This window comes from Schistocerca americana, chromosome X (assembly GCF_021461395.2).
Source record: "Schistocerca americana isolate TAMUIC-IGC-003095 chromosome X, iqSchAmer2.1, whole genome shotgun sequence".
NCBI classification, from domain to species: domain Eukaryota; kingdom Metazoa; phylum Arthropoda; class Insecta; order Orthoptera; family Acrididae; genus Schistocerca; species Schistocerca americana.
In genome coordinates this window covers 814,943,687-814,971,202 of record NC_060130.1, presented here as the reverse complement: position 1 = coordinate 814,971,202, position 27,516 = coordinate 814,943,687, and the positions used below count along the sequence as shown (strand labels likewise).

At 39.2% G+C, this 27,516-nt stretch overlaps 1 protein-coding gene across 2 annotated transcripts in view; it reads right to left on the bottom strand.

Moving 5' to 3' along the window:
- Window positions 1–5,690: 5,690 nt before the first annotated feature.
- The window catches only part of LOC124556767 (UV excision repair protein RAD23 homolog B-like), a 156,057-nt gene continuing 134,231 nt past the window's right edge, over window positions 5,691–27,516 (bottom strand). For both annotated transcript variants that reach the window (XM_047130776.1, XM_047130775.1), the window contains 2 exons: window positions 16,454–16,581; window positions 5,691–6,073 (listed from right to left, as the gene is read on the bottom strand). In XM_047130776.1, coding sequence (XP_046986732.1) covers window positions 5,963–6,073; window positions 16,454–16,581 — 239 coding nt within the window. In that variant the 3' untranslated portion in view covers window positions 5,691–5,962. The remainder of the gene's footprint in view (window positions 6,074–16,453; window positions 16,582–27,516) is intronic.

Genomic DNA, 27,516 nt, shown 5'->3' with positions numbered 1-27,516 from the left:
GTTAAGACAGTGTGGCAAATTCTGGCATTAATGCGCTACAGCAGCAAGCAACAGATGTGAGTGCCTTTGCTAACAGCACATCACATGCAGCGTCTCTTCTGGGCTGATGACCATATTGCCGGCCGGTGTGGCCGTGCGGTTCTAGGCGCTTCAGTTTGGAGACTGAAAATCTCCACTATAAAAATCAACAGATTCCACAAACAGAGATCGTGTGAAACTCAGCTCACTCTGTTCCTCCACGACAGAAGACAACTGCGTTCAGGGTGACCCCATGTTCCTCGACTTCAGGAAGCCTTTTTACACTGACACACACTGCCATTTAGTGAAAAAAAAAAATGAGCTTACCAAGTAACAGAGCAGATTTGTGACTGGATTCTAGACTTCCATGCAGATGAAACTCAACACGTCACTGTAAATGGAACAAAATCAATAGATGTAAAGGTAATTTCCAAAGTACTCCAAGGAAGAATGATATGACCTTTACTGTTTACAATTTATATAATGACCTAACAGAAAGCATTAGAAGCTCTGTAGGACTGCTCACAGATGATGGGGTTGTCTGTAAGAAAGTAGCAACAGCAAAAGACAGTATAAATTTACAGATTGACCTACAGAGGACTGATGAATGGTGCTGCAATACCTAGGAAAAGAAATCCGCTACTGTACAACTATGATATTGATGACAAATTGCTGGAAACAGTATATACTGTAAGATATCTAGGAGTAACTATCCAGAGGGACATTAAGTGGAATGACCACATGAACAAACAGTGGGAAAAGCAGATGCCAGAGGTTCATAGGAAGAATCTTAAGGAAATGTAACTCATCCATGAAGGAAGTGGCTTACAAGGTGCTTGTTCAACCAATTCCTCAGTCCTGCTCATCAACCTGAGATCATTACAGGATAGGACTGATAGAAGAGGAAGAGAAGAACTGACAAAGGGTGTTGTATGGTCAGCGGGAGTGTTTTAGAGATACTCAACAGGCTACAGTGACAGATGTTACAAGGGACACTTTGTGCATTGTGGAGAGGTTTACTATTGAAATTTTGAGAGAGCAATTTCTGAGAAGAGTTGGACAAGATATTACTCCCTCCCACACACACTGCGAAATGGCAATGACATGAAAATTTGAATTAGTACAGAGGCATACCGACAAGCATTCTTCCCACACTCCATTCATGACTGGGACAGGGAAAAGGGGGACACACAATGACATCAGTCAGTGTTACCAAAGGTACCCTCCGCTGCACACGGTTAGGTGGCTCTTTGGGTATGCTGTTTCTGTAGATGGCGATGAATGTTTCCTTAACATGAGAGCCATTACAGAGGAGACAAGATTTGACAAAGTAAGCAGCCTCATATGTCCCACTGCTAGTTATAAAACAATAAAGTGATTTTGTTACAGGTGTTGCATTGCCTAATCCTGAAGCTATCTGTGATGAGACAGCATTATACTTGCAGAACATTCACATGTAAAGTCCGAAATCTGGGTTCAAGTCCCAGTCTGCCTCAAATTTTCAACTGTCACAACAACTTCACTATGCTGTAGATTCACAATTATGTCAAGTGTGGAGAGCAGCATCATGTAATAAGGCAGAATGTGTACACATCCATTCAAGGAATAAGCTGACAGCTAAGAAGATACCAAAATAAACAACAAAAATGTTTTCCTGTGTTTCAACAGGAATGCTACTTAATTGAAGACAAATCTGTATTATGTATGATTCACTGATGTGAAATCACAAATTTCCCATTCAGTCAGGCACTACAACTATACGGACGCTAACATCAGTCTGTATTCGCACCACCAGGACCGTAAGCAGAGAATGGAAAGATGCATTAAAGCTGTCCACTTTGAGACATTGTGCCACTCCAACTTATTTGTAGATATTTTCTTCATTTGATTACTTTTGTTTTTTTATTGTAAGAAAACCAGCAATTTAAGTTGAAACTTCCTGGCAAATAAAATTATGCACCACACCAGGAGTCGAACACACAACCTTGCTTTCTGTTAACAATGGTCTGACTATAGCACTATCCAGACACAATCCATGACCTTCCTCTAATAGCTCAGTTCAAACACGTTTTTCACTGTAGATATTACTTGGTCTATTACTTGTATGGAATATCTATGACTAATTTTTTTTACATAAACTCAGAATTTGGTTGCAATTATTAATAATGTTAATTAATCTGTGAATTAATCATTCCAGCATTAACCAAGTTATAAAATCCTGTACATTCCACTCCATGGCCCCTCGCACCCACTCCACCCGACACAAAGGCACAGTTTCAGTCTCCAGTTCCACCTAGAATTTGTGTGTCATGGTTAAAGAGGACTGGCTTGGAATCTTTGAGTTTACCAAATTCCTGCCTGGCAAAGACTGGGGAATATACAGCTACTTTTGCAGTCAGATACACAGAACCAAAACACTAACATAAGGTGACAGAAGTTACAATCTTCGCTCTTTCTTATACAGTTAAAGTGAGAAACTGTGCTTCATTTGTGATCAAGCACAACAGTAACTTAGTTGCAGGTAATATAACTGAATGCAACAGAAATTGAAATAGAGTGAATTTTCACTCTGCAGAAGAGTACGAAACTTCCTGGGAGATTACAACTGTGTGCCGGACCAGGACACAAACCAGGGATCTTTGCCTTTTGCAGGCAAGCGGTCTCCTAACTGAGATACCCAAGCACGACTCATGACACTTCCTCACAGTCTAACTTCCACCAGGAGTGCAAGTCCAACAAGTTACGCACAAAAACTTCTGTAAAGTTCGGAACGTAGGAGATGAGGTACTGGTAAAAGTTACACTGTGAGGATGGGTCACGAATCGTCCTTTGGTGGCTCAACTGGTAGAGCACCTGTTGCAAAAGTCTAAGGACCCAAATTTGAGTCCTTGTCTAGCACACAGTTCTAATCTGCCAGGAAGTTTTGAAATGTAAATAGTTGATGAAATTCCGAGTGGTGTTACACGTTCCACTGAATTTTTTAATTGTGCTCATACAGCAGAAACTGAAAAACTGGTTATACAGGGTGATTCACAAAGATATACAAATATTTTAATATGTTATTTTAAAAAGTAAAACTCAAGAAAAAAGTTCATATAAATGTTTGGTTACAGAATTATGGCTAATAAAAGATTTTGCCTGAAATTTAGCGTCTTCACTAATATGAAGCCATCGCAAAACTGTATAAGTTTAAAGTAAAGCACGATTTCTATTTATTTTGTTGTTATTATCTGGTGAATCTAATAAAACATGTCCCAGACGTGTATCTGCAATACTTTTCCAGAACATCCAGATAAGCTAAAAAGTAATTTCATAAGATTTTTAATTTATTAACTACTTGGCCCAATTTGTTTTTTAAATTCCAGACAATTGCACAAAGTTTTCAATAGATGTTGTAGAGAATTTAATTTTTGAAAAATGATGATAATAACGTTAACTGTATGGATGTGTCAGATAAACTGCTTTTATTAATACGTGAATTCATGTTGAATAGGAAAAAACAAAGCCCAGTGTTAAGGAAGTTATTCAGTGCACATACAATTTCACAATACATTCACAATAAATGTTCAAAAATGTCTCCACTGAGTTCAATGCATTGAGCTGCACGTGTATGAACAGATTTTGTTGCTCGTTTCAGTTTTGCAGGGTTGTTCTTAATTTTTCTATTGCATTCATAATGCATCTTATGTTTATTGACTTTGTCCTCCTCTGGATGTTCTGGAAAAGTACTGCAGATACACGTTTGGGGCATGTTTTATTAGATTCACCTAACAACAAAATAAATGGAGATCGCACTTTAGTTTAACCTCTTACAGTTTTGTTAGAGGTGCTAAATTTCAGGCAAAATCTTTTATTAGCTGTAACTCCGTAACTAAACATTTGTGGACCTATGTTTACATGAACTTTTTTCTTTAGTTTTACTTGTAGAATAACATACTAAAATATTTGCATATCTTCGTGAATCACCCTGTATATGCCTATGTAAATTCACGGAGTATGTATAATTATTTCACATGGTTACCATAACTATTCAGTAAGTTTCAGCATGGATGAGGAACAATTTAGCATGTGGAATTAATCAAGTCATTTTTAAATGTTTGTCAGTATTTTCGATTTGTGAGATGAGACACAAACATTCTCTTTGTAAATGTTACTGCACACCGATAACCATACACCACACAAACTGCATAACAAAAAAATCTTTACTTAAACTATGAGACTTGCATTGCCTGTAGTTACCCATTGTCCCTTCAGTCCTACAATTAAACTTTTCTTATACTGTGTAGTAACACATAATATGGATTTTCTGTTCTGGATTGTTGACATTTATCCAAAATTTAAACTCTCTACAATTATACCTTACCAACGAAATACTCACTTTTTTCTTAATTGATGTCAACTTTTCTTCAAAATATTAAAGTACAGTGACGTCCGTGATGAATTCAGTTCAGAATTTGCCACTACTGTAAGTAAAGATGGGGATAAAGGAGGGAATTTACAAGATGGGACATTGTAAAATGGATGTCACCACAAATTAAGGCGATACATATTTGAAAGTCTTCGATGCCCTGAAAATCTGCATAACTTAAACCAAGGAACGCACATTTAACATTCAAGGATTTTCATGCAATTTACAACACATGCAGTAGCGTAACATACAAGATTTGTTTCCTACATTGTCTGTTACACTTAAAAAAATTACACACAAATTACATTCAGAAAATTCTGGGCTATATTTACCATTCATAGTTGAGTTCAAAGCTGCAGGAATCAATCTAAGTGTGATGTGGGATATCCAATGGAAATTCTGCACCACTAGCAAAAAGTTGAGTAGTGGGCAGTTGTCATCAGCTGTGCAGTAGCATAAGGACATCCAATTATGTCAGTTCCTACAGAAATTACGGTCTAACATTTCAGACACTGACAGGAGGCCACATAATTGAGCTAATTAAAAAAAAAAATTACAAATGTGAGTAGGACAAGAAGTTTTGCAAAAGTACTGTAAATTACCTACCCCAATCCACTCCCCCCCCCCCCCCCCCCCCCCGACCCAAATCCACTAGAAGCAAACCTGAGTGTCCACCTCCAACCACCAACAATGAAAAGATTATGCACTCTTTATCTTCAAGACAGACAGGCAATAAATTTTCAGTAACACTGCCTCTCTGATTCCTCATACAGAACTTCTAAATTTGGAAGACTGGCTTGGAAACAACTACTGTTGTTGCAAAAAATGCCAATGCACATTAATATCACCTACTTAAAATTATTCAATAAGAATAGTATTACTACACTGGAACAATTAACTCAATTTTGACGAAACTGATATTGGAGTGTCAAGATTTAGGAAATCCTAAGGGTCTGATGGAAAATACAAAATTGTGACTGTGACAAAGTTCTGGGCAAGGATATCATGAGAGTTTCAAATACTGATAGGAATGTTAGTATATTTGGAAATGTACAGGCATGCTGAAACTACACATGGACTGTCATCTCTCTCTCAGATGCCTCAAGTACTAGCCTGCCAGTTTCTACCTATATACTTAAATTTCTCTAGTTACGGTTGTCAAAACCCTGTCGGACTGCCTACTCGACACACACTAAATTTAAAAATGGCTCACAGGAGTAAAAAAAAAGGTATAAGGTAATTGCTAAATGACAACACCTGTTAATTCAAATAAATATAACAAAAGTGAACTGCAAAATGCTTTAATCAATCAGTCTCCACAAAAGAACATCTCATTCCATCTGACATTGCAAATACTGGAATGGAGTTTAACTAACACAAACTGAAAACATTTTTTTTAACATTAAACATGACTAACAACTTTCCATCAGCAAAGTGAAAAACTTACATTAAATAATTTAATTAACTTGTTTGGAGCATGTATTATTGTATAATAGAATAAATATTCTCTTTTGAACAAGGCCTGACACTGAAAATTCAGTCATCTAAATTCTGCGAAAGCAAGAAATTTGCTGCCAAATTTTCATTCTTCTCACAGGCAAAATATGCCTGTATAACAAGATGCTCAGGAAATCCCAGGGCTTTCAACTGAAACAAATTGCAATTGTAATTTCAACTAGACAGTCCAGGATCAAAAAATTAAATGCACCATTAATGTGTGTCCAAACTGCATAGGGCAAAATGTAATTTTGGGCTCTAAAGCTGTATCAATGAAATTTACATTCAATAACGTGCAATTTAAGTTTGCATAAACACTGAAACAATTATAAAAATACAAGAACACTAGCATTATTCATTTAAGAAATCCTTTACATCCTGCAATGCATGCTATAAAGAAGGCCATAATGATGTGGATTAAAGAAGAGGTCTTTTTACAACTGATGATTCCTGTAATGAAGAATTTCAGTGAAGTAAATATTAAACACCACACACACACACACACACACACACACACACACACAGATAGAAATACAGAGATAGATAGATAGATAGAGAGATAGATAGATAGATAGATAGATAGATAGATAGAGAGAGAGAGAGAGAGAGAGAGAGAGAGAGAGAGAGAGGGGGGGGGGGGGGGGGGGAGCAGGGCATAGGAGTGAACTGTAGCCGGGGTAGATGATATGGATTGCAGGTGGGGTGGTAGCAGTAAGGAAGAGGACATGGATTGCAGGTGGGGTGGGTATAGTAAGGAAGAGGAACATGGGTTGGGGATGGGTTGATGCAGCAGGGTAGAGGACATGGATTGGGGAGGCAGACGACTGTGGAAGAGGAAGTAGAATGCTAGGACAGGGAGTGGGAGGTAGACATGGGAGGAGATACACACCGGCAGAAGCAGATGGCGAGGGGGAATTAGAGAGACAGGGGCAGATTGACAGCTGCAGGGGGAGAGGCAGAAGGCAGGGTGGAGGAGGCGGAAGACATTCCACCTGGAATGGGGCAAGGAGAGGTCATGGACTGGGGAGCAAGGTGGAGGGCATGGAAAGGGGGGGCCAAGGTGGAGGGCACAGAAAGGGGAGGCAGAGAGCAGGGTGGAGGATGCAGAGGGAGGGGCAGGGTGAGATGGAGATAGAGCTTGGGGGAAAGTAGAGAAAGAGCGGGCATAAGTGGAAGGGTGAGGTATAGAATGGGACGATCAAGAAAGGGGGAGGGGGGGGGCACGGAAATGGGGGGCGGCCAAGGTGGACGGCGCGGAAAAGGGGGGGGGGGCCCCAAGGTGGACGGCACGGAAAGGGGGGGGGGAGGCAAGGTGGACGGCACGGAAAGGGAGGGGGGCATGGTGGACGGCACGGAAAGGGGGGGGGGCATGGTGGAGGGCATGGAAAAGGGGGGGCCATAGTAGAGGGTGTGTGTGTGGGGGGGGGGGGGGGGGGGGGGCTGGTAATGTAGAGGACTTGGAGGGGCTACGCAGAGGATTGTGGGGGAGAGGAAAGGTAGAAGATTTTTGGGGGAAGGGGGGTGAGCAACATTTAGGATGGGGGCCCACTGCAGGGGCTGGGGCACAAGGCAGAAAGTGTGAGCTCTAGCTAGAGAATCGTGGGTGGGGGTGAAGGTAGAGTGTATGGCGGACAAGGTAGAGGAAATTAGGCACCTAGTCCTTTCCAGAGTGTCCTTTTATTGGTAGTCAGCCATCTGATTGGTCTGATGTAGCCATTCACAACCTACTACCCTGCGTCACCTCTTCATTTTGGAGTAGCACCTACACCTGACATCTTCAGTTATTTGTTGCATATATTCCAATCTCTGTCTTCCTGTTCAGTTTTTACCATCTTCCGCTCCCAACTCCCTCTAGAACCATTGATGTTAACAGATGATCTCAGTCAGCAATTCTGATGTTACGTTTTTTTGCTAATCTCATTTCTGTTGCTCCTATTTTACTTTAGTTTTCTTCAGTTTACTCTCCATCCATATTCTGTCCTCATTAGGCTGTTCACCAGGTCCTGTAATTCATCTTCACTTTCACTGAGATGCAATGTGATAAGTATATCTTACCAACCATATCTTTTCACCCTGACTCTAATCCCACTTCTGAACTTTTCTTTTAGTTCAGTCATTGCTTCTTTGATGTACAGACTCCACAGTAGTGGCTGAAGACTGCATCCCTGTCCAACACAGACTCCACAGTAGTGGCTGAAGACTGCATCCCTGTCCAACACCATTTTTAAACTCAGCACTTCATTTACAATTTTCCATTCTTATTATTCCCTCTTGGTTTTAGTGCATCCTGTATATTACACATCCCTCCCCATTTTGAACACCTTGCACCATTTTTCGTTGTCAAATGATTTTTCTAGGTCCACAAATCCTATAAACATGTCTCAATTTTTCTTACGTCTTGCCTGCATTATCAAATGCAATGCCAGAACTTCCTCTCTTGTGCCTTTACATTTCTTAAAGCCAGACTGACTGTCACCCAAGAGATCCTCAATTTTCTTTTCCATTCTACTGTACATATTTCTTGTCAGTAACTTTGAAGCACAAGCTGTTAAGCTGATTGTGCAATAGTTTCCACACTCACCTGTTATTGCTATCTTTGCGATTGTGCAGATGATATTTTTCTGTAAGTCTGATAGTATATCTCCTATCACATAGTGTCTACAAACCACCTTTAATTACTAAGGAATGTTACCAATGCCTTCCATTTTAACTTATCTGAAGTCTTCCAAAGCTCTTTTCAATTCTAATTCAAATACTGGATCCCCAATGTCTTCCATATTGAGTCCTGTTTTCTCTTTCATCACATCATCATCTTCCTCTCGTAGAGATCTTCAAATGCACTCTTTACATCAAACTGCTCTTTCCTTTTTAACAATGTAATTCCTCTAACACTTTAATGTTAACACCCTTGCTGTTAAAACTTACTTTTGACTTTTCTATGTGCTGAATTTGTCACACCGATGACTCTTTTTTTTTTATTTCTTCACATTTTTTTCTGCAACATTTCGCTTTAGCTCCCCTGCACATCCTATCTATTTCTTTCCTAAGTTACTCATGTAGCTTTATTCCTATTTTTCTCTCAATGTTTGTACTTCCTTCTTTTATTGATTAGTTGAAGTATTTTTTCTGTTACAACAAGTTTCTTGCTTCATGTCTCAACTAGATTTTACTGTAACTAACAAAAGACAGTAAAGAACACTGAAAACTACAGACAGTAAATAATCCACAACAATATAGATTGGGTGCAAGGGGTGGGGTGAGACAGGGATCAGAACTGACCTTCCATGAAAGAGAGCAGGAAAATTTCTATTTGCTTTAATCCGATACCAAACAAAGTAATTTTACAAAAGTGTGTTATAAACAGCAAAAACTACTCAAAGATGCAACAGAGGTGAATCTTGAATTGGCAAGGCGAAAACATTGCAAAACATTGGGAAATGCTCAAGAAATGTAGAAGCAGTGCATTCTATCATTAAGTCACATTTATAAAATAAAAAGCAGGACAAGTATCTTAAGAACAGGAGAAATGGACAGTTTCATGATACTGTATCAGACGACCAACAGTAATGGAGTAGCAAAGAAGAGAAACAACCAGAGCAATTTAACACAGTACTATCCTTAACTACTTCATCTTGATCATTATGTTCTTCTTCTTCTTCTTCACTATCTGAGCCTACTGATTATCACAGGGCTCGTATCTGCTCCTTGATAAAGTTTTCTTCTTTTCTTCTTTCAGTACTCCTACACTTTTTGTTTGTGAACCAGCTCTCCCCACCCAGCCCCCAAAACTTGGTCCCTTTGGTTTTCATTCTGGTGAAGGGTTTTGGGCAATCTTCATCAGTTGGGTTGCCAGAACCACATTTGGTCCTGAGTTTTCTACAATAGGTTCTCCAGTCGTTCCAGATCAGATTTTACCAATCCAATTCACTTGCTCTTGGAGACTTTCCCTCTACTGCTCACTGTGAAGACCCTTGTGGTGAGCCTTTCAGGATTCATGAGGGTCAAGCGTCCACAGAAGGCCAGTTGCCTTTTCTATACACATGATTGTGCCATCCTTGTGTTTAAACAACTCACAATGCCAGATTCTGTAGGTGTCTTCCCCTTCTCTTACAGGTCCTAGTATCCTCCTCAAGATCTTCCTCTTCTTGAACTCCAAGGTTCTTGGAGACACACATGGATAAGTAGATACTGCGGCAGGAGTGGTAAGCCCTATGAAATTTGGTACATCTGGTCTCTAGGGCTAGGTTTTCATTCTGGTTTGCAGAAATCCACTCTCTTAGGTACTTGACTGCAAGTACATTTCATATGGTGTTGTCTTCTCTTGGAATTCTAGAAGGGGATTCCTTGAAGTCAATCATGAATTCAGTATTCTGGATGTTGATTTTTCAGCCGGTCTTAACAGCTACATTGTAAAAACTCTGTAGGTTGCAAGTAGCCGCCTCCAATCTTGTTTGCTAGTAAGATGAGGTCAACCTCAAAAGCTACACATGGTACATGACTTATCTTCCTTGTACCCAAGCTTTAGTCTAGCATTGTGTTCTCTGGTAATATTCTCTAGGGCATACTTGAAGAGAATGCAGGGGAGACCACCATCACCTGGTCTGACTCCTGTTCTGATGAGGAAGCCTCTCGGATAGCCCACCTCTGAACTTGAACTTGGATCTTGTATTCTTCAGGTTGGATTGACTACTCTGAGGGTCTTCTTATCAAGACTAACTTTCCACAGTGTGGAGAAAAGAGCTGCTTATCCCTTCTAAAAGTCTACTAGTCTAACTTGGCTCTCGTAGCTGAAGTTGGTATAGTGAAACCCCTATACAACATTTTTCAAGGGACCACAAATTCTGAACACTGTATAGAGGAAAACACTATAAAGAGGGAGGCTTCCAAATAATAATTATAGGGCATTACTGAAGATTGGGATACCACTAATCAGCTTTTACAAATGATGCCATAGATGACATTTTAAATTTTCACAACACCGTAATATGATATTCATTGCAAATGATCAATGTATCAAATGATTAGTTTTTTGTAATTAAGACATAGGGCCCAGTAGGTGGATGGGTGAAAGTAAATGGATCAGTTTGTACTGTAAAAAGTTATAACAGATTCTTAATATATACCATCATCGTCCAAAGCTGACGGGTGGTATCCCGTTCTTCAGTTGACCCAATAACAGAATATGAGCCAAATTTTGTTTATGATATACTGCACATATTATATAAGAACACAGTAAGTGGTACGGATTATAAAGAACTAGTTACAAAAAAATTACTTTAAAAATTAAATTATGAAATTGAACTTAAATTTGCACAAAACTCTAGGAACCTATGCAATCTGAAAATCACATGCCTATGATTTTTTTTAAATATTCAAGTAAGCATGTTTGTTTTCTATTTCTCCTGGACTCTATGAGAATCATTTCTTGCTCGTTCTGTCCTCAAGTCTATGGGCCATCACATATCTCCTGAATGTTTCAAAGGCTTCAGCTGCCTTAGTATATGAGGGCACAGGGTCATCTTCCTTGTCACTGTCACTTTCACTACCACTACTATTCTCCAAGCTTCTCTCTGCAGTCAGCTCCTCGATACTTTGTACTCCTGTGGTTGCCATGTTATCATCCACAGCCACAAAGTCCTCAAAAGTGTCAGAATCACTCCCTATTAATTCCTGAAACTCTTGCAAATCACTTGCAACATCTTCCACAGGAGCTGCCATCTCATTCTAACAGAATCCACTTTTGTGCAACAGTTTTTAATAGTTTCAGCACCGACTTCCCTCCACGAGTACATAATTAAATTTATTGCCTGTAAAATATTCAGCTTCAGTTGTGAGCTCTGCTGGCTACCCAGTTTTCTTTGGTCCATCAAATTCAAGGCGTTATTTTACAAGGGCTGTACTATATTTAACCTTAAGGGTGTGTATTATTCCCAAGTCCATAGGTTGCAGGTGGCTGGTGCAGTTGGGTGGCAGGAAAATTACTTTCACATTTCTCAGAAAGGATACATCTGGTGCATGTGTCACACATCTATCCACAAACAGCAGCACTCCTCATTTTGGCGTCAAATTCTCTGAGAAAACGTAAAAATATATCACTCGTCATCCATGCCTTGGCATTGTTTGTATATTTGCACAGAAATGTGGAAATGTTTTTGAAGCACCTCTGATTTTTTGGCTTCCTGATAACCAAAGGTTTCAGTTTTTCACTGCCATCGGCGTTTGTACACAACAAAGTGATAAGATGTTCCTTGCTCTTCTTACCGCCATGGCAATTTTCCCCATGAAAAGTAAATGTCTTATCCAACATTAAATTGAAGAACATGCCGGTTTCGTCAGCTTTATAAATGTCACGCAGTTTGTAGCCATGTATCAGATTAGGGAGAGTCTGCATCCCCTGAGTTACAGTTGGTTCGTCCACACTTTTACTTTCTCCACATTCTGCTTTGTATACAATACCTCGACGCTGTCAAAATTTATCAATCCATCCATTGGACGCCTTAAAATTTTCCATTCCTAACTGCAGTGATATTTGAAGCTCCTTCTCCTTCAGAATAGTTCAGTTTATAGGAATGTTTGCAGCACATGCTTGTTGAAACCAAGTTAATAAAACTTCCTCCATTTCGTCGTAAGTCGATGGTTTTAAACGCATACGTTTCGAATTTCCACAATTCTCAAACCCTTCCATTATTGACAATCTGTTTTTCATAGTAGTGTTGAGTGTTGAGGGGGCCAATTCAAATTGCTTTGCTAGCTCCACGCGACATAACAAACCTTCTCTTCCAGAGAAATGTTCTTCCGCTTTTCACTCATGTCCACTGATGAAATCTTTTTTAAAAAAAAAAGTTATATCGAAGAAACACTCTCATGAGACACACAAACTGTTTGCTGCTCAGCTCACATAACACGCTATGAATACAAATCATTAACTGAAATGGCGCCAAAAAGATTGCAAGCAGAATGTGCGTCACATGTCATGTGACAGGGTTCTGCCATTGACATATGAAACATCTACATCTACATCTACATCTATACTCCGCGAGCCACCTTACGGTGTGTGGCGGAGGGTACTTATTGTACCACTATCTGATCCCCCCTTCCCTGTTCCATTCACGAATTGTGCGTGGGAAGAACGACTGCTTGTAAGTCTCCGTATTTGCTCTAATTTCTCGGATCTTTCCGTTGTGATCATTACGCGAGATATATGTGGGCGGTAGTAATATGTTGCCCATCTCTTCCCGGAATGTGCTCTCTCGTAATTTCGATAATAAACCTCTCCGTATTGCGTAACGCCTTTCTTGAAGTGTCCGCCACTGGGGCTTGTTCAGCATCTCCGTAACGCTCTCGCGCTGACTAAATGTCCCCATGACGAATCGCGCTGCTTTTCGCTGGATCATGTCTATCTCTTCTATTAATCCAACCTGGTAAGGGTCCCATACTGATGAGCAATACTCAAGAATCGGACGAACAAGCGTTTTGTAAGCTACTTCTTTCGTCGATGAGTCACATTTTCTTAGAATTCTTCCTATGAATCTCAACCTGGCGCCTGCTTTTCCCACTATTTGTTTTATGTGATCATTCCACTTCAGATCGCTCCGGATAGTAACTCCTAAGTATTTTACGGTCGTTACCGCTTCCAATGATTTACCACCTATGGCATAATCGTACTGGAATGGATTTCTGCCCCTATGTATGCGCATTATATTACATTTATCTACGTTTAGGGAAAGCTGCCAGCTGTCGCACCATGCATTAATCCTCTGCAGGTCCTCCTGGAGTACGTACGAGTCTTCTGATGTTGCTACTTTCTTGTAGACAACCGTGTCATCTGCAAATAGCCTCACGGAGCTACCGATGTTGTCAACTAAGTCATTTATGTATATTGTAAACAGTAAAGGTCCTATCACGCTTCCCTGCGGTACTCCCGAAATTACCTCTACATCTGCAGATTTTGAACCGTTAAGAATGACATGTTGTGTTCTTTCTTCTAGGAAATCCTGAATCCAATCACAAACCTGGTCCGATATTCCGTAAGCTCGTATTTTTTTCACTAAACGTAAGTGCGGAACCGTATCAAATGCCTTTCTGAAGTCAAGGAATACGGCATCAATCTGCTCGCCAGTGTCTACGGCACTGTGAATTTCTTGGGCAAATAGGGCGAGCTGAGTTTCACATGATCTCTGTTTGCGGAATCCATGTTGGTTATGATGAAGGAGATTTGTATTATCTAAGAACGTCATAATACGAGAACACAAAACATGTTCCATTATTCTACAACAGATTGACGTAAGCGAAATAGGCCTATAATTATTCGCATCTGATTTATGACCCTTCTTGAAAATGGGAACGACCTGCGCTTTCTTCCAGTCGCTAGGTACTTTACGTTCTTCCAGCGATCTACGATAAATTGCTGATAGAAAGGGGGCAAGTTCTTTAGCATAATCACTGTAGAATCTTAAGGATATCTCGTCTGGTCCGGATGCTTTTCCGCTACTAAGTGATAGCAGTTGTTTTTCAATTCCGATATTGTTTATTTCAATATTTTCCATTTTGGCGTCCGTGCGACGGCTGAAGTCAGGGACCGTGTTACGATTTTCCGTAGTGAAACAGTTTCGGAACACTGAATTCAGTATTTCTGCCTTTCTTCGGTCGTCCTCTGTTTCGGTTCCATCGTGGTCAACGAGTGACTGAATAGGGGATTTAGATCCGCTTACCGATTTTACATATGACCAAAACTTTTTAGGGTTCTTGTTTAGATTGTTTGCCAATGTTTTATGTTCGAATTCGTTGAATGCTTCTCTCATTGCTCTCTTTACGCTCTTTTTCGCTGAGCGCGGGCTTTAAGAGCCGGTGCAAACTGTGAATCCACAGAATGGAAAATGATGTGTCTACATCCAGTCACTTAAACGTTATAAAGAGGTAAATAACTGGCCAGGGTTCCAAAAATATGAGCGTTACATGGAGGAAATTGTAATATAGAGGAAACGCAGTCAAGAGGAAAATTTAACATTGTTTATATGGGCTTTTAGACGGGACCTAAAAAAACGGACGTAATATAGAGGAAAACATTATATGGAGGAACGTTATAAAGAGGTTTCACTGTATTAAAATTTTATATCTTTTCTGCACAGGATCCCTTGATGCAGAAGCTAGCCTACTATTCACCTATTGTTGGTCTAACTGGGTGGTGATCCTAGTTAGCAGGGCTGTAGAGAGGGTCTTGTGTGTGACCTGTAATAAGGCACACTTCTGTAATTCTTAAGGTTTGTCTTGCTTCCATTCTTGTGCAGTGGGTTAAACACAGCAGTCATCCATCCTTCTAGTAAAGTCTCTGTCGTCCCATGTCCTGTATTATTGGACATTCTACATGACTGTTCATTTGAGTGTTTCCACATCTCTGATACTACGCAATCTTCGCCTGAGGCCTTGTTGCTCTTGAAACTCCTCGTGATATCCTCTGTTTGTGCATTTGTGGTGGTTGAAAATCAGGGTTCCTAGTGTAAGGGTCAGGAAAGATTAAGTTTCTCTTTAGCTTATCCTGTGCAGAGAAGCTTCTGGAAACTGTCTGCAAGGATGTTGGTGCAGTCCCTGTTGTTCAGCTGCAGCATTCAATGTGGCCCATGGAGAAATATGGCAGGAGCTGTATACTGGGTTGTCTGCTTCTTGGGTTCCTTGTGCAGGTCTCCTGAGTTGTTTCTCTGCAAGTTTTCTTCTGCCGGTTGTGTAGTAATTTCTCTTCGCTGTGCAGATAGTGTCGTTCTTTGCTTGGTGAGGGCCTCGGGATTGGATTTATTCTTACAGTGGTTCCACCTGACTCAGGCTTCAAACATTTCTTCTACAGCCTGATCATACCTTTGTTGAATAAAGTGGGGATAGTTTCTTAGACAACATCTAGTAGAGCCTTTTGTAAGGAAGGCCATTCTTCTTCCAAAGCATTTTTCCTCAGTGTACTGTGAAAATCACAATCTTCATTGTGAAGTCACAGTGTTGAACCTGGGAATCTTAAGCTACTTTGAGGATTTGGTGCTCTCGTTAAGGGTTGCAGGTTTGTCTTGACCAGTGAGAGTCAAAGAGTCTACAAAGTCTATATTGGTTCCTCTCAATACCTGAACATTCTATAACTACATGATACGGTGTTCCTCAACAGAGGTTTGACAACTGTTGGCTCTGAGCACTATGGGACTCAACTGCTGAGGTCATTAGTCCCCTAGAACTTAGAACTAATTAAACCTAACTAACCTAAGGACATCACAAACATCCATGCCCGAGGCAGGATTCGAACCTGCGACCGTAGCGGTCTTGCGGTTCCAGACTGCAGCGCCTTTAACCGCACGGCCACTTCGGCCGGCTGACAACTGTTGATTTTAGGACCAAGGTGTACTTGTTACAGAGATCTATGAGACCTTCTCCACCTGATCTCACACACACACACACACACACACACACACACACACACACACACACACACACACACAGAGAGAGAGAGAGAGAGAGAGAGAGAGAGAGAGAGAGAGAGAGAGAGAGAGATCTTACCCTATCAATTGCCTCACGATCCTGCTGGGTGATTTGTATTGGGCCAGGTGAAAACAAGCCTCCCTCATCGGAAGCAGCACGAGCAGAAGATTCACGGGTACTATCAGTTCCAGGAGTTGATACTGGTCCTAAGAACAGCATACATTTCACATAATTACTCACAACACAATACAAAGGTGTGAAGTTTAGTGTATGTTTCCACACAACATCCTCTAAATTATAATTAATGTAGTTAAATTACTGAAATAATTTAGTTCAAAACTTGAAAAATCTTCAATCTTTAAAGTATTAGATCTAGAAAAAGTTTTTGTTTCAAATCTATCCTTAAAAGTTTACACACAGTCAACATTATAGAGATCATAGTGTCTGCAAGGCCATTATTTACTCAATCATTGACTTGTATGTGACATTGTAATTGCTATTAACAGTTTGCTGTATCATTTTTAAACTGCAAGCACACAAACCTACATCTTGGATATTCTTCACAGTGATATCTAATTCCAAATAAAATCAAGTTACTACCAGCCTTAGAGTGTAATTTTATATCGTACTACATACCAACACCTTGTAAATAACACTTGTTGACTTAAATGAAAAATTCTTTCAAATTCACAGTGATAAGGTGGTACTTTTATTAATGCACAATGGTACTTTATTCCACTATTTAAATTTTACAACGAACTACATATCAAAAGTATGTTGTGCTCCCAAGAATTAGGAAACAAAGGGAAAGAACTACAAAATCCTGGAGTTTTCATACTTGCAGATTTTATCAAAATCTTAATGTGTGTCCTGAAACCATACTTGTTAGGATGATGAATGCAAAGAGACTACTTGCTATTCAAACCACATATTATGAGCAAGAAGAATGTACAGTGGTAGTTTTACTGTCAAATAACAATGTGTCACAAACACCAATGTGTTTCAATAATGAATATTAACAAAACTGATGAAGCAATTATTTAGTCACCACCACAGCTATTACCACAACAAAACACGTTACCCTGGCCTAGTTACAACACTAATGAAGAGACTCAATTTCCTTATGGTGTCGACATTGTTCTCTTTGTAAACTGTGTCACCACATAAGAAATACAATTTAAAATTTAGACTAATATAGTCTACCGATTTCCTTTTCCTTTATTTTCACATTAGGGAATTAACTACTTTCGCAGCTCTGCATGCCAATACAGGAACTGTTTAGTCATTCAACAATAGCATTAACAGGGCACTGAAACTCTCATCAGCTAGTTGAGAATAAACTTAATACACTAAAATGACCACGTGAAGTACTACACACAATTTTCATGAAATCCAGGACACAACGACAAACTTCTAATCCAAACCATTCATTAGTATCTTTTAAATGAGATCAGAACCTAATATAGGTGGTAACTAGGTAATACGTCCTTAGCGATGTTTTGCAAAAAGGAAGAACAGTCTCAGGAAACAGACTCAGAAATCAGCACGAGACGGCTTTAAAAACAATTGAAAGTTTATCCCTTAACCTCTGTCGGAACCAACACACTTTTTAACTTTTAATATTTTGCACACCAAGATGGCATTGAAACTTAAAATGTCATAGAAAGTTTACAATTATGTCAGAACGCTGAAATAAGCAGTGTGCTTTATTGCTGTGCCAAGGTGAAGTAACACAAAAATTTTCTGTTTGGATCCCACCAGCACATAACATATCCTTTTTTCTGCCCCTATCACTTTTTTCACTAAGTTTTGTTCAATTCACACTATATTTTTTGCAACAGTTACTACTGGTTTCTGCCTTACTAGAGAATCTGACAGAAGGAAATAATGTTTTACAGCAATACGGCTTCACGAAAATGGTACAAGTTGCTTGCAGATGCTGTACTCGGTTCCCAATGATACATACATCTGCAATTCAGGCGATGAAACTGATTCAAACTAAGCAATTTCTTCTGACATGACGACGAATCTGAGGCATGTGTGTTTTCACATGGAATTCCTGAAGATAATGAAGTCACAGATCCAGACCCAATGCGATTTTTACTTTGGAAAAAATCCTTATTGGACAGGGTGTAAAATACAAGGCGTGGCTATAAAATAATGTGACTGTTGCTGTAAAACATTTTATCACGAACATGAATACTTAGTTACTCTGACCCTCAATATATTCCCCTCTTCTATACATATAGCACTCCATGCAGATTTTTCACTGATGGACACTGACACAAATCTTCCCCTGTGAGGTCCTCCCTCTTCCACTGCTTCAACAGACAGAAATCTTGTTCCTTTTAATGTATATTTGCCCTGGGGGACTAGATAATATGGACATGGTGCTAGGCCAGGCGAATAAGGTGAGTGGTCTAACACTGAGATGCTGTACTTTATTAGAAACCTCTTAACAGACAATGTGCTATGAGCTGGTGCATTGTCTTTGATGCAGAACCCATGACTTGTTCTTTGACAATTTGGGTAGTTTTTTCTATTTTATCACGGAATTGAGCAAGAACCTCACGGAAGTAATTCTGATTACATACGATGTGTCGGTTCTTATCGACATTCCCAAATAAACAGACACTGTTTTGATATTGCGGCCAATGATCACTTCAGAGCAGCTGCTCACCATGCTTTAACTCATGGGAATTGGCTAAATGCTGTAAGTAGTGAGGATAATGGGCGAGGGCACTATGTCAGTAGTGTGTGGTTAAGTTGAGAATTTTGGAGTGCTAGTGTAGTCTGTGCACTTCCATATCCGGATGGTGCAGTGTTCAGTGCCTCTGTCTAGTAAGCAGGAGACCCGAGTTCGAATCCCGGTCTAGCACAAATTTTCAACTTTCCCAATTGATTTATCAATGCCCAGTGGCAGCTAATGTCAATAATTCCTTTATGTCTTAACTTTGATTAACAGTTTTACCTTCAAGAAACGAGCAAAGATACACAATTCCACAAATATGATTCGTATAATACAGCCAATCAGTTACCAAAAGATTTTACTTAATCTGGTTTCAATACTAACTATGGGTGTCTTCACAAGAAAACCCAAAAACTATTACCTATAAATGATTACAAAACTGTTAGTACAGATTAGAACCAAGAATAGAGGGTTATAATACCAAACAAATTTACGAGGTTGGCTATACTCGTGTTTTATGAGGAAAATGCCTTCATGATATAAAATACGTTAAAAATCACATTTAAAACCATACACAAATTACAAGCATTGGAACTGACATAACAGTGGCACTTGTCAGTAAACATTATAGCTACATGACATAGCACACTGTGCAACGCTGAAGGTTGTTGGAGGAAACAGGCACTGGAGATGACATCAGTCTAAGAGGCTCACAGGTCGAAGTTGCCGCAGTGTGTACACGAAACAAGTCGTGCCACCTATTAACAGTTGAAGAAATCAAGTGCTTACATTAAGAACAATATTTGAAACAGCATATAAGGGTTCATCTCTCACATCAACATCCAGTATTACAATTTTTTAATTTTTTTTTTATTTTTTTACTACAGGACAATATCATACCAAATATTCTATACATTTTGTATGAAAACAAATTACAAAGTAATAATGAAAAGAAAAGAGGAAGACGAGATTTTAGAGGCTACTCAGAGGAAAATGAGGTGTCAATTTTAAGCATTTCAAAGTAAGGGCTTTGTACCATTAAAGAAATCTTTATTACGTATGACAACTGGTCATTCAGAATGAAACTGGCTTTAAGAGAAAGGTGTTTGAATGTTTCTAATTCTTCAAAGATATTATATCTGAAGCCTTTCTTTTCTTGTGTAGTAGACTGAAATCATAAACTTCTTTAGGCTTGTGGCCTGTAATTAATAAATCATCAGTAAAGGTGAGTCATATTTGTACCTTTTCTTCCCAAGAGATATTCTTGAAATCTAACAATTATTGCTCATTCTGTCTGTCCCATGCAATGGCTGGACGTGTGTCACAGCTAATTTTGTAGAAACCTGAGCCTTGTAAGCGAGAATGCACTAGTTTCAGAATACAAATAAGATTATTTTTAAAACTATTTTATAGAAAATATACTCTGCAATCATATTTGTTTTGGAGGAGAAGCTCGATCCTTTAAGATACAGGTGCTTCATTCCGTCTGTTATTTTTAAAAATATTGTCCACTATGGTTGGTTCCTAGCCATTTTGACTGTGAGACTTCTAATCAAATTAACTCAGCATTGGGATTTTCATCAGATACAGGAGTGGAAACAGCTCTATGGATGGCAGAATGAAGAAAGACTTCTTTGTGAAAATGAGGGTATGTTGAACAGGACAGTACTATTTGATCGGTGCAGGTTTCTTTAGGAAAAATATTGAAAGAAATTCTGTTATCAACTATCGTTAATATTAGATCAAAATAATAACTGATATAATTAATTTTTGAGCACATATGTGAAAGTAAATTTTTTGTGAAGTTCATTAAAGATTTAGAAGAGATGATCAGTGTCTTTATTAGGCCCTCTGTAAATAACCAAAATGTCATCTACATATCTGGTGTACAAAAGAATACCTACAGTCGCTGCTGAAAAATTCTTACAAAATTTTTCTTCTAAGGAATTTATGAATGTTTGCAAGAATACCAGCAAATGGAATACCCAATGTATGACCATTGGATTGCTGATACAATTGTCTGTTGAATTCAAAATAGTTATATTTCACCACAATTTGAATTAAATTCATGAAGTCAGTAATCTGCTCATCAGAAATCTCTTTTTTCTGAAGACTTAAATTTTTCCCTACTATAGCTTAAGTGTATTTTCACAGGTATGTTCATGTAAAGATTTTTAAAACAGAATGTTAACAGCTGGGCATTTTGATCAAAGTGTAAGCATTTTATTTTCTTAATGCGATTTTGACTGTTGGAAATTGAATGGTAAGTTTGATGATCATTTTGTGGACTTTAAACTGAGAACATAACTTTGTAGGTTGAAAGTTCATGTTAATCAGGTACCTTTTATGAAATAGTCTGAGTAGAAATTTTTTGCATAATTAATAACAGATCTAATTTCTCTTTGCAAAACTGGAGTGGGGTCCTCATGCAGCTTGAAAATAATGTTTTCCTCAAAAAACTGTTAAGTTTTTGTTACATACTCCTATTTCCATATTGGAAAGGTTGAAAGTATAATGAAGGCCTCATTTATCTGATTAAAATGTTATATAAAATTTGACTGTAGGGGAAAAAAAAAAACTGGTCTCAAGAACATAAAAATGGAAAGGTCTTTCCAGACCAGTAAAGCTCATAATGTGTGCAATATTGTAAGCAAACATTTAGCCAATTTTCAAAGTACAGTTAATTGTGATAAAAAATTAAGAACATTAGCATTATGCTTAAAGAGAATCATGCATTAATAAGGAAATCTGATAAAGACAATTGTTGCAGGCAAAGACGAGTATGTAATGAATCCCGACCCCCCCCCCCCTCTTTTTGAGAAAAACAATACTTATTTAGCTACATGAGGACTCACTCAAGTTGGGCAAAGAGAAATTAGGTCCACAATTAATGATGCTAAATTTCTACTGAGACTGTTTCATAAAAGACAGCTGATTAACATGAATCCTGAACTTCCAAAGTTACGTTCTCAGTTTAAAGTCCACAAAAAGGGTAATAAGATTCATCCAATTTCTAATAGTATAAATGAAATGACACAATTTTAGAGACTTTACTAGTCTCTACATACATAAAAAGTATGAATATGATTTTCACAATCTAGCAAAGTTTCTTCATGACAAAATAAAAAAGATCTTATGCCTTTCAAAATAGTTATTCAATTTTCAACAGTCAAAATCGCATCAGTAAAATAATAATATACTTACATTGTGATCAAAATATGATGATTTTATTGTTCAATTTTAAAAATCTAAACTTTAACTACAGTAGAAAAAATTTACATCTTCATAAAAAAAGAGATTTATAATAAGCAGATTACTGGCTTCACAAACTTAATTCAAACTGTAGTCAAACACAATTATTCTGATTCCAACGGACAGTTCTATCAGCAATCCTACAGTCTTGCAAAGGGCAATCCATTAGTTGGTATTCTTGCAAATACAGTCATAAAGTAATTAGAAGAAATTTGTTTAAAAACTTTTCAGCCACCACTCTATGTATTCTTTCATATTCCAGGTATGTTGATGACATTTTGATTATTCACAGAGGGCCTAATAATGGCACTGATCATCTCTTCAGAATCTCTAACGAACTGCACGAAAAAGTTACTTTCACATATGAGCTCAAAAATGAATTCAGACAGTTAAATTATTTGCATCTAATGTTAACAACAGTTGATAACAAAATTTCTTTCATTTTTTCTCACAAAGAAACCTGCACTGATAGAACAGTACCATCATGTTCAACATACCTTCACTTTGACATAAAAAGTCTTTCTCCATGCTTCCTTCCATAGAGCTGTTTCCACTCCTTTATCTGACGAAAATCTCGATGATGACATTATTTTGATTGAAACTATCAGTCAGTAATGGATACGAACCAACCATAGTGGACAATACTTTCAGAAATAAAACCAATAACAAAACCATCACTCTTGGTGGACGGAATGAATAAAACAAAAAAAATTTCTATGCAATTTTCAGGGCCTATATCTTACCGAATTCATCTTCTCCCCCAAATCAAATATGATTGTAAAGTATATTTTCTATTAAATAGTTCCAAAAATAATCTTATTCATAAATTGAAACTAGTGCATTCTCCTTTACAAAACTCATATTTTCACAAAATTAGCTGCGACACATGTTCAGCCTATTGCACAGGACAGACAAGACGTGCATTTTTCAAGAGCATCTCTTAAGGGAAAAAGGTAAAAATATATAGAACTTGGCTTTGCTGATCATTTATTAATTACAGGCCCTAAGCCTAATGCTACATAATAAACATGTCTTTAATGTTATAAAGCCTAAAGTTGACTCCTCTCTTTCCTCAGTGTAGACTATAAAATCTCGTCTACCTCTCTCCTTTTCATTTATTACACTGTAATTTGTTTTCACACAAGATGTATGGAATATTTGCTATTGCATTGTCCTGTAAAATTGTTTTTGTGTAATAGTGGCCATTCACTTGCATAATGAACACTTACGCGCTATTTTAATATTTTTTTAATGTAATCAGTTGATTTCTTTAACTGTTAATAGATGACACGACTTGTTTCATTGCCTACATTGTGGCAACATTGGCCTGTTAGCCTCTTTGTCTGATGTCACCTCCAGTGCCTGTTTTCTGGTTCAAATCGCTCTGAGCACTATAGGACTTAACATCTGAGGTCATCATTCCCCTAGAACTTGAGAACTACTAACCTAACTAACCTAAGGACATCACACACATCCATGCCTGAGGCAGGATTCGAACCTGCGACCGTAGCGGTCGTGCGGTTCCAGACTGAAGTGCCTAGAAACGCTCGGCCACATCGGCCGGCGCCTGTTTTCTCTAACAGCCCTTAGTGGTGTACAGTTTGCTACACTATGTATCTACAGTTTTTACTATCAAGTACTATTGTTATGTCACTTGCAATACCTGTCATTTTTTAAGGTTTTAAATGTGATTTTACCAAATCATCTTTTATGATGAGAGCATTTGGCTCATAAATCTGTTTCTATCTGTCATTACCCAAGTATAGTCACCTCATACGTTTGTTCAGTATAATAGCCATCTATTCTTGGTTTTATTCCCTGCTAATGGTTTTGTAATGATGAAGACACCGACAGTCGGTGTTGAAATCATGCCAAATTAAATCTTGTTGCAACCGGTTGGCTGTACTACACAAAACATATTCTACATCTACATCCATACTCCGCAAGCCACCTGACGGTGTGTAGCGGAGGGTACCCTGAGTACCTCTATTGGTTCTCCCTTCTATTCCAGTCTCGTATTGTTCGTGGAAAGAAGGATTGTCCGTATGCTTCTGCGTGGGCTCTTAATCTCTCTGATTTTATCCTCATGGTCTCTTCGTGAGATATATGTAGGAGGGAGCAATATACTGCTTGACTCTTGGGTGAAGGTATGTTCTCGAAACTTCAACAAAAGCCCGTACCGAGCTACTGAGCGTCTCTCCCGCAGAGTCTTCCACTGGAGTTTATCTATCATCTCCGTAACGCTTTCGCGGTTACTAAATGATCCTGTAACGAAGCGCCCTGCTCTCCGTTGGATCTTCTCTATCTCTTCTATCAACCCTATCTGGTACGGATCCCACACTGCTGAGCAGTATTCAAGCAGTGGGCGAACAAGTGTACTGTAACCTACTTCCTTTGTTTTCGGATTGCATTTTCTTAGGATTCTTCCAATGAATCTCAGTCTGGCATCTGCTTTACCGACGATCAACTTTATATGATCATTCCATTTTAAATCACTCCTAATGCGTACTCCCAGATAATTTATGGAATTAACTGCTTCCAGTTGCTGACTTGCTATTTTGTAGCTAAATGATAAGGGATCTATCTTTCTATGTATTCGCAGCACATTACACTTGTCTACATTGAGATTGGATTGCCAATCCCTGCACCATGCGTCAATTCGCCGCAGATCATCCTGCATTTCAGTACAATTTTCCATTGTTACAACCTCTCGATACACCACAGCATCATCTGCAAAAAGCCTCAGTGAACTTCCGATGCCATCCACAAGGTCATTAATGAATATTGTGAATAGCAACGGTCCTATGACACTCCCCTGCGGCACACCTGAAATCACTCTTACTTCGGATGACTTCTCTCCACTGAGAATGACATGCTGCGTCCTGTTATCTAGGAACTCTTCAATCCAATCACACAATTGGTCTGATAGTCCATATACTCTTACTTTGTTCATTAAATGACTGTGTGGAACTGTATCGAACGCCTTGCGGAAGTCAAGAAACACGGCATCTACCTGTGAACCCGTGTCTATGGCCCTCTGAGTCTCATGGACGAATAGCGCGAGCTGGTTTTCACACGACCATCTTTTTCGAAACCCATGCTGATTCCTACAGAGTAGATTTCTAGTCTCCAGAAAAGTCATTATATTTGAACATAACACGTGTTCCAAAATTCTACAACTGATCGACGTTAAAGATATATGTCTATAGTTCTGCACATCTGTTCGACGTCCCTTCTTGAAAACGGGGATGACCTGTGCCCTTTTCCAATCCTTTGGAACGCTATGCTCTTCTAGAGACCTACGGTACACCGCTGCAAGAAGGGGGGCAAGTTCCTTCGCGTACTCTGTGTAAAATCTAACTGGTATCCCATCAGGTCCAGCGGCCTTTCCTCTTTTGAGCGATTTTAATTGTTTCTCTATCCCTCAGTCGTCTATTTCGATATCTACCATTTTTTCATCTGTGCGACAATCTAGAGAAGGAACTACAGTGCAGTCTTCCTCTGTGAAACAGCTTTGGAAAAAGACATTTAGTATTTCGGCCTTTAGTCTGTCATCCTCTGTTTCATTACCATTTTGGTCACAGAGTGCCTGGACATTTTGTTTTGTTCCACCTACCGCTTTGACATAAGACCAAAATTTCTTAGGATTTTCTGCCAAGTCAGTACATAGAACTTTACTTTCGAATTCATTGAATGCCTCTCGCATAGCCCTCCTCACACTACATTTCGCTTCGCGTAGTTTTTGTTTGTCTGCAATGGCTCTTTTCCATCTCTTACGATCTTTCTTGGCACATACTCATCTAACGCATATTGTATGATGGTTTCGAACTTTGTCCACTGATCCTCAACACTATCTGCACTTGAGACAAAACTTTTGTGTTGAGCCATCAGGTACTCTGTAATCTGCTTTTTGCCACTTTTGCTAAACAGAAAAATCTTCCTACCTTTTTTAATATTTCTATTTATGGCTGAAATCATTGATGCCGTAACGGCTTTATGATCACTGATTCCCTGTTCTGCGTTAACTGTTTCAAATAGTTCGGGTCTGTTTGTCACCAGAAGGTCTAATATGTTATCGCCACGAATCGGTTCTCTGTTTAACTGCTGAAGGTAGTTTTCAGATAAAGCACTTAAAAAAATTTCACTGGATTCTTTGTCCCTGCCACCCGTTATGAACGTTTGAGTCTCGCAGTCTATATCCATCAAATTAAAATCTCCACCCAGAACTATAAAATGGTGGGGAAATCTACTCGAAATATTTTCTAAATTATCCTTCAGGTGCTCAGCCACAACAGCTGCTGACCCAGGGGGCCTATAGACACATCCAATTACCATGTCTGAGCCTGCTTTAACCGTGACCTTCACCCAAATTATTTCACATTTCGGATCTCCGTCAATTTCCTTCGATACTATTGCACTTCTTATCGCTATAAACACGCCCCCCCCTTCACTGTCCAGCCTGTCTCTGTGGTATACATTCCAATCTGAGTTTAGGATTTCATTACTGTTTACGTCTGGTTTCAGCCAACTTTGTCCCAGTATTATATGGGCGTTGTGACCATTTATTAATGAGAGCAGTTCTGGGACCTTTCTATAGACGCTCCTGCAGTTTACTATTAGCACATTAATATTGTTATTCCCTGTTGCATTTTGCCTACTCCTACCTTGCCGCGTTTCAGGAGGCATCTTGTCGGGCCTAGGGAAGGAATTCTCTAACCTAAAAAACCCCCATGTGCACTCCACACGTACTCCGCTACCCTTGTAGCCGCTTCTGGCGTGTAGTGCACGCCTGACCTATTCAGGGGGACCCTACATTTCTCCACCCATTAGCGGAGGTCGAGAAATTTGCACCCCAGATCTCCGCAGAATCGTCTGAGCCTCTGGTTTAAGCCTTCCACTCGGCTCCAAACCAGAGGACCGCGATCGGTTCTGGGAACGATACTACAAATATTTAGCTCTTATTCCACCCCGTGAGCGAGGCTCTCCGCCTTCACCAATTCCGCCAACCGCCTGTACGAACTGAGGATGACCTCTGAACCCAGACGGCACGAGTCACTGGTGCCGACATGAGCAACAATTTGCAGTCGGGTGCACCCAGTGCTCTCTATCGCCGCTGGCAGGGCCTACTCCACTTCTCGGATGAGACCCCCCGGCAAGCAGACAGAGTGAACACTGGCCTTCTTCCCTGACCTTTCCGCTA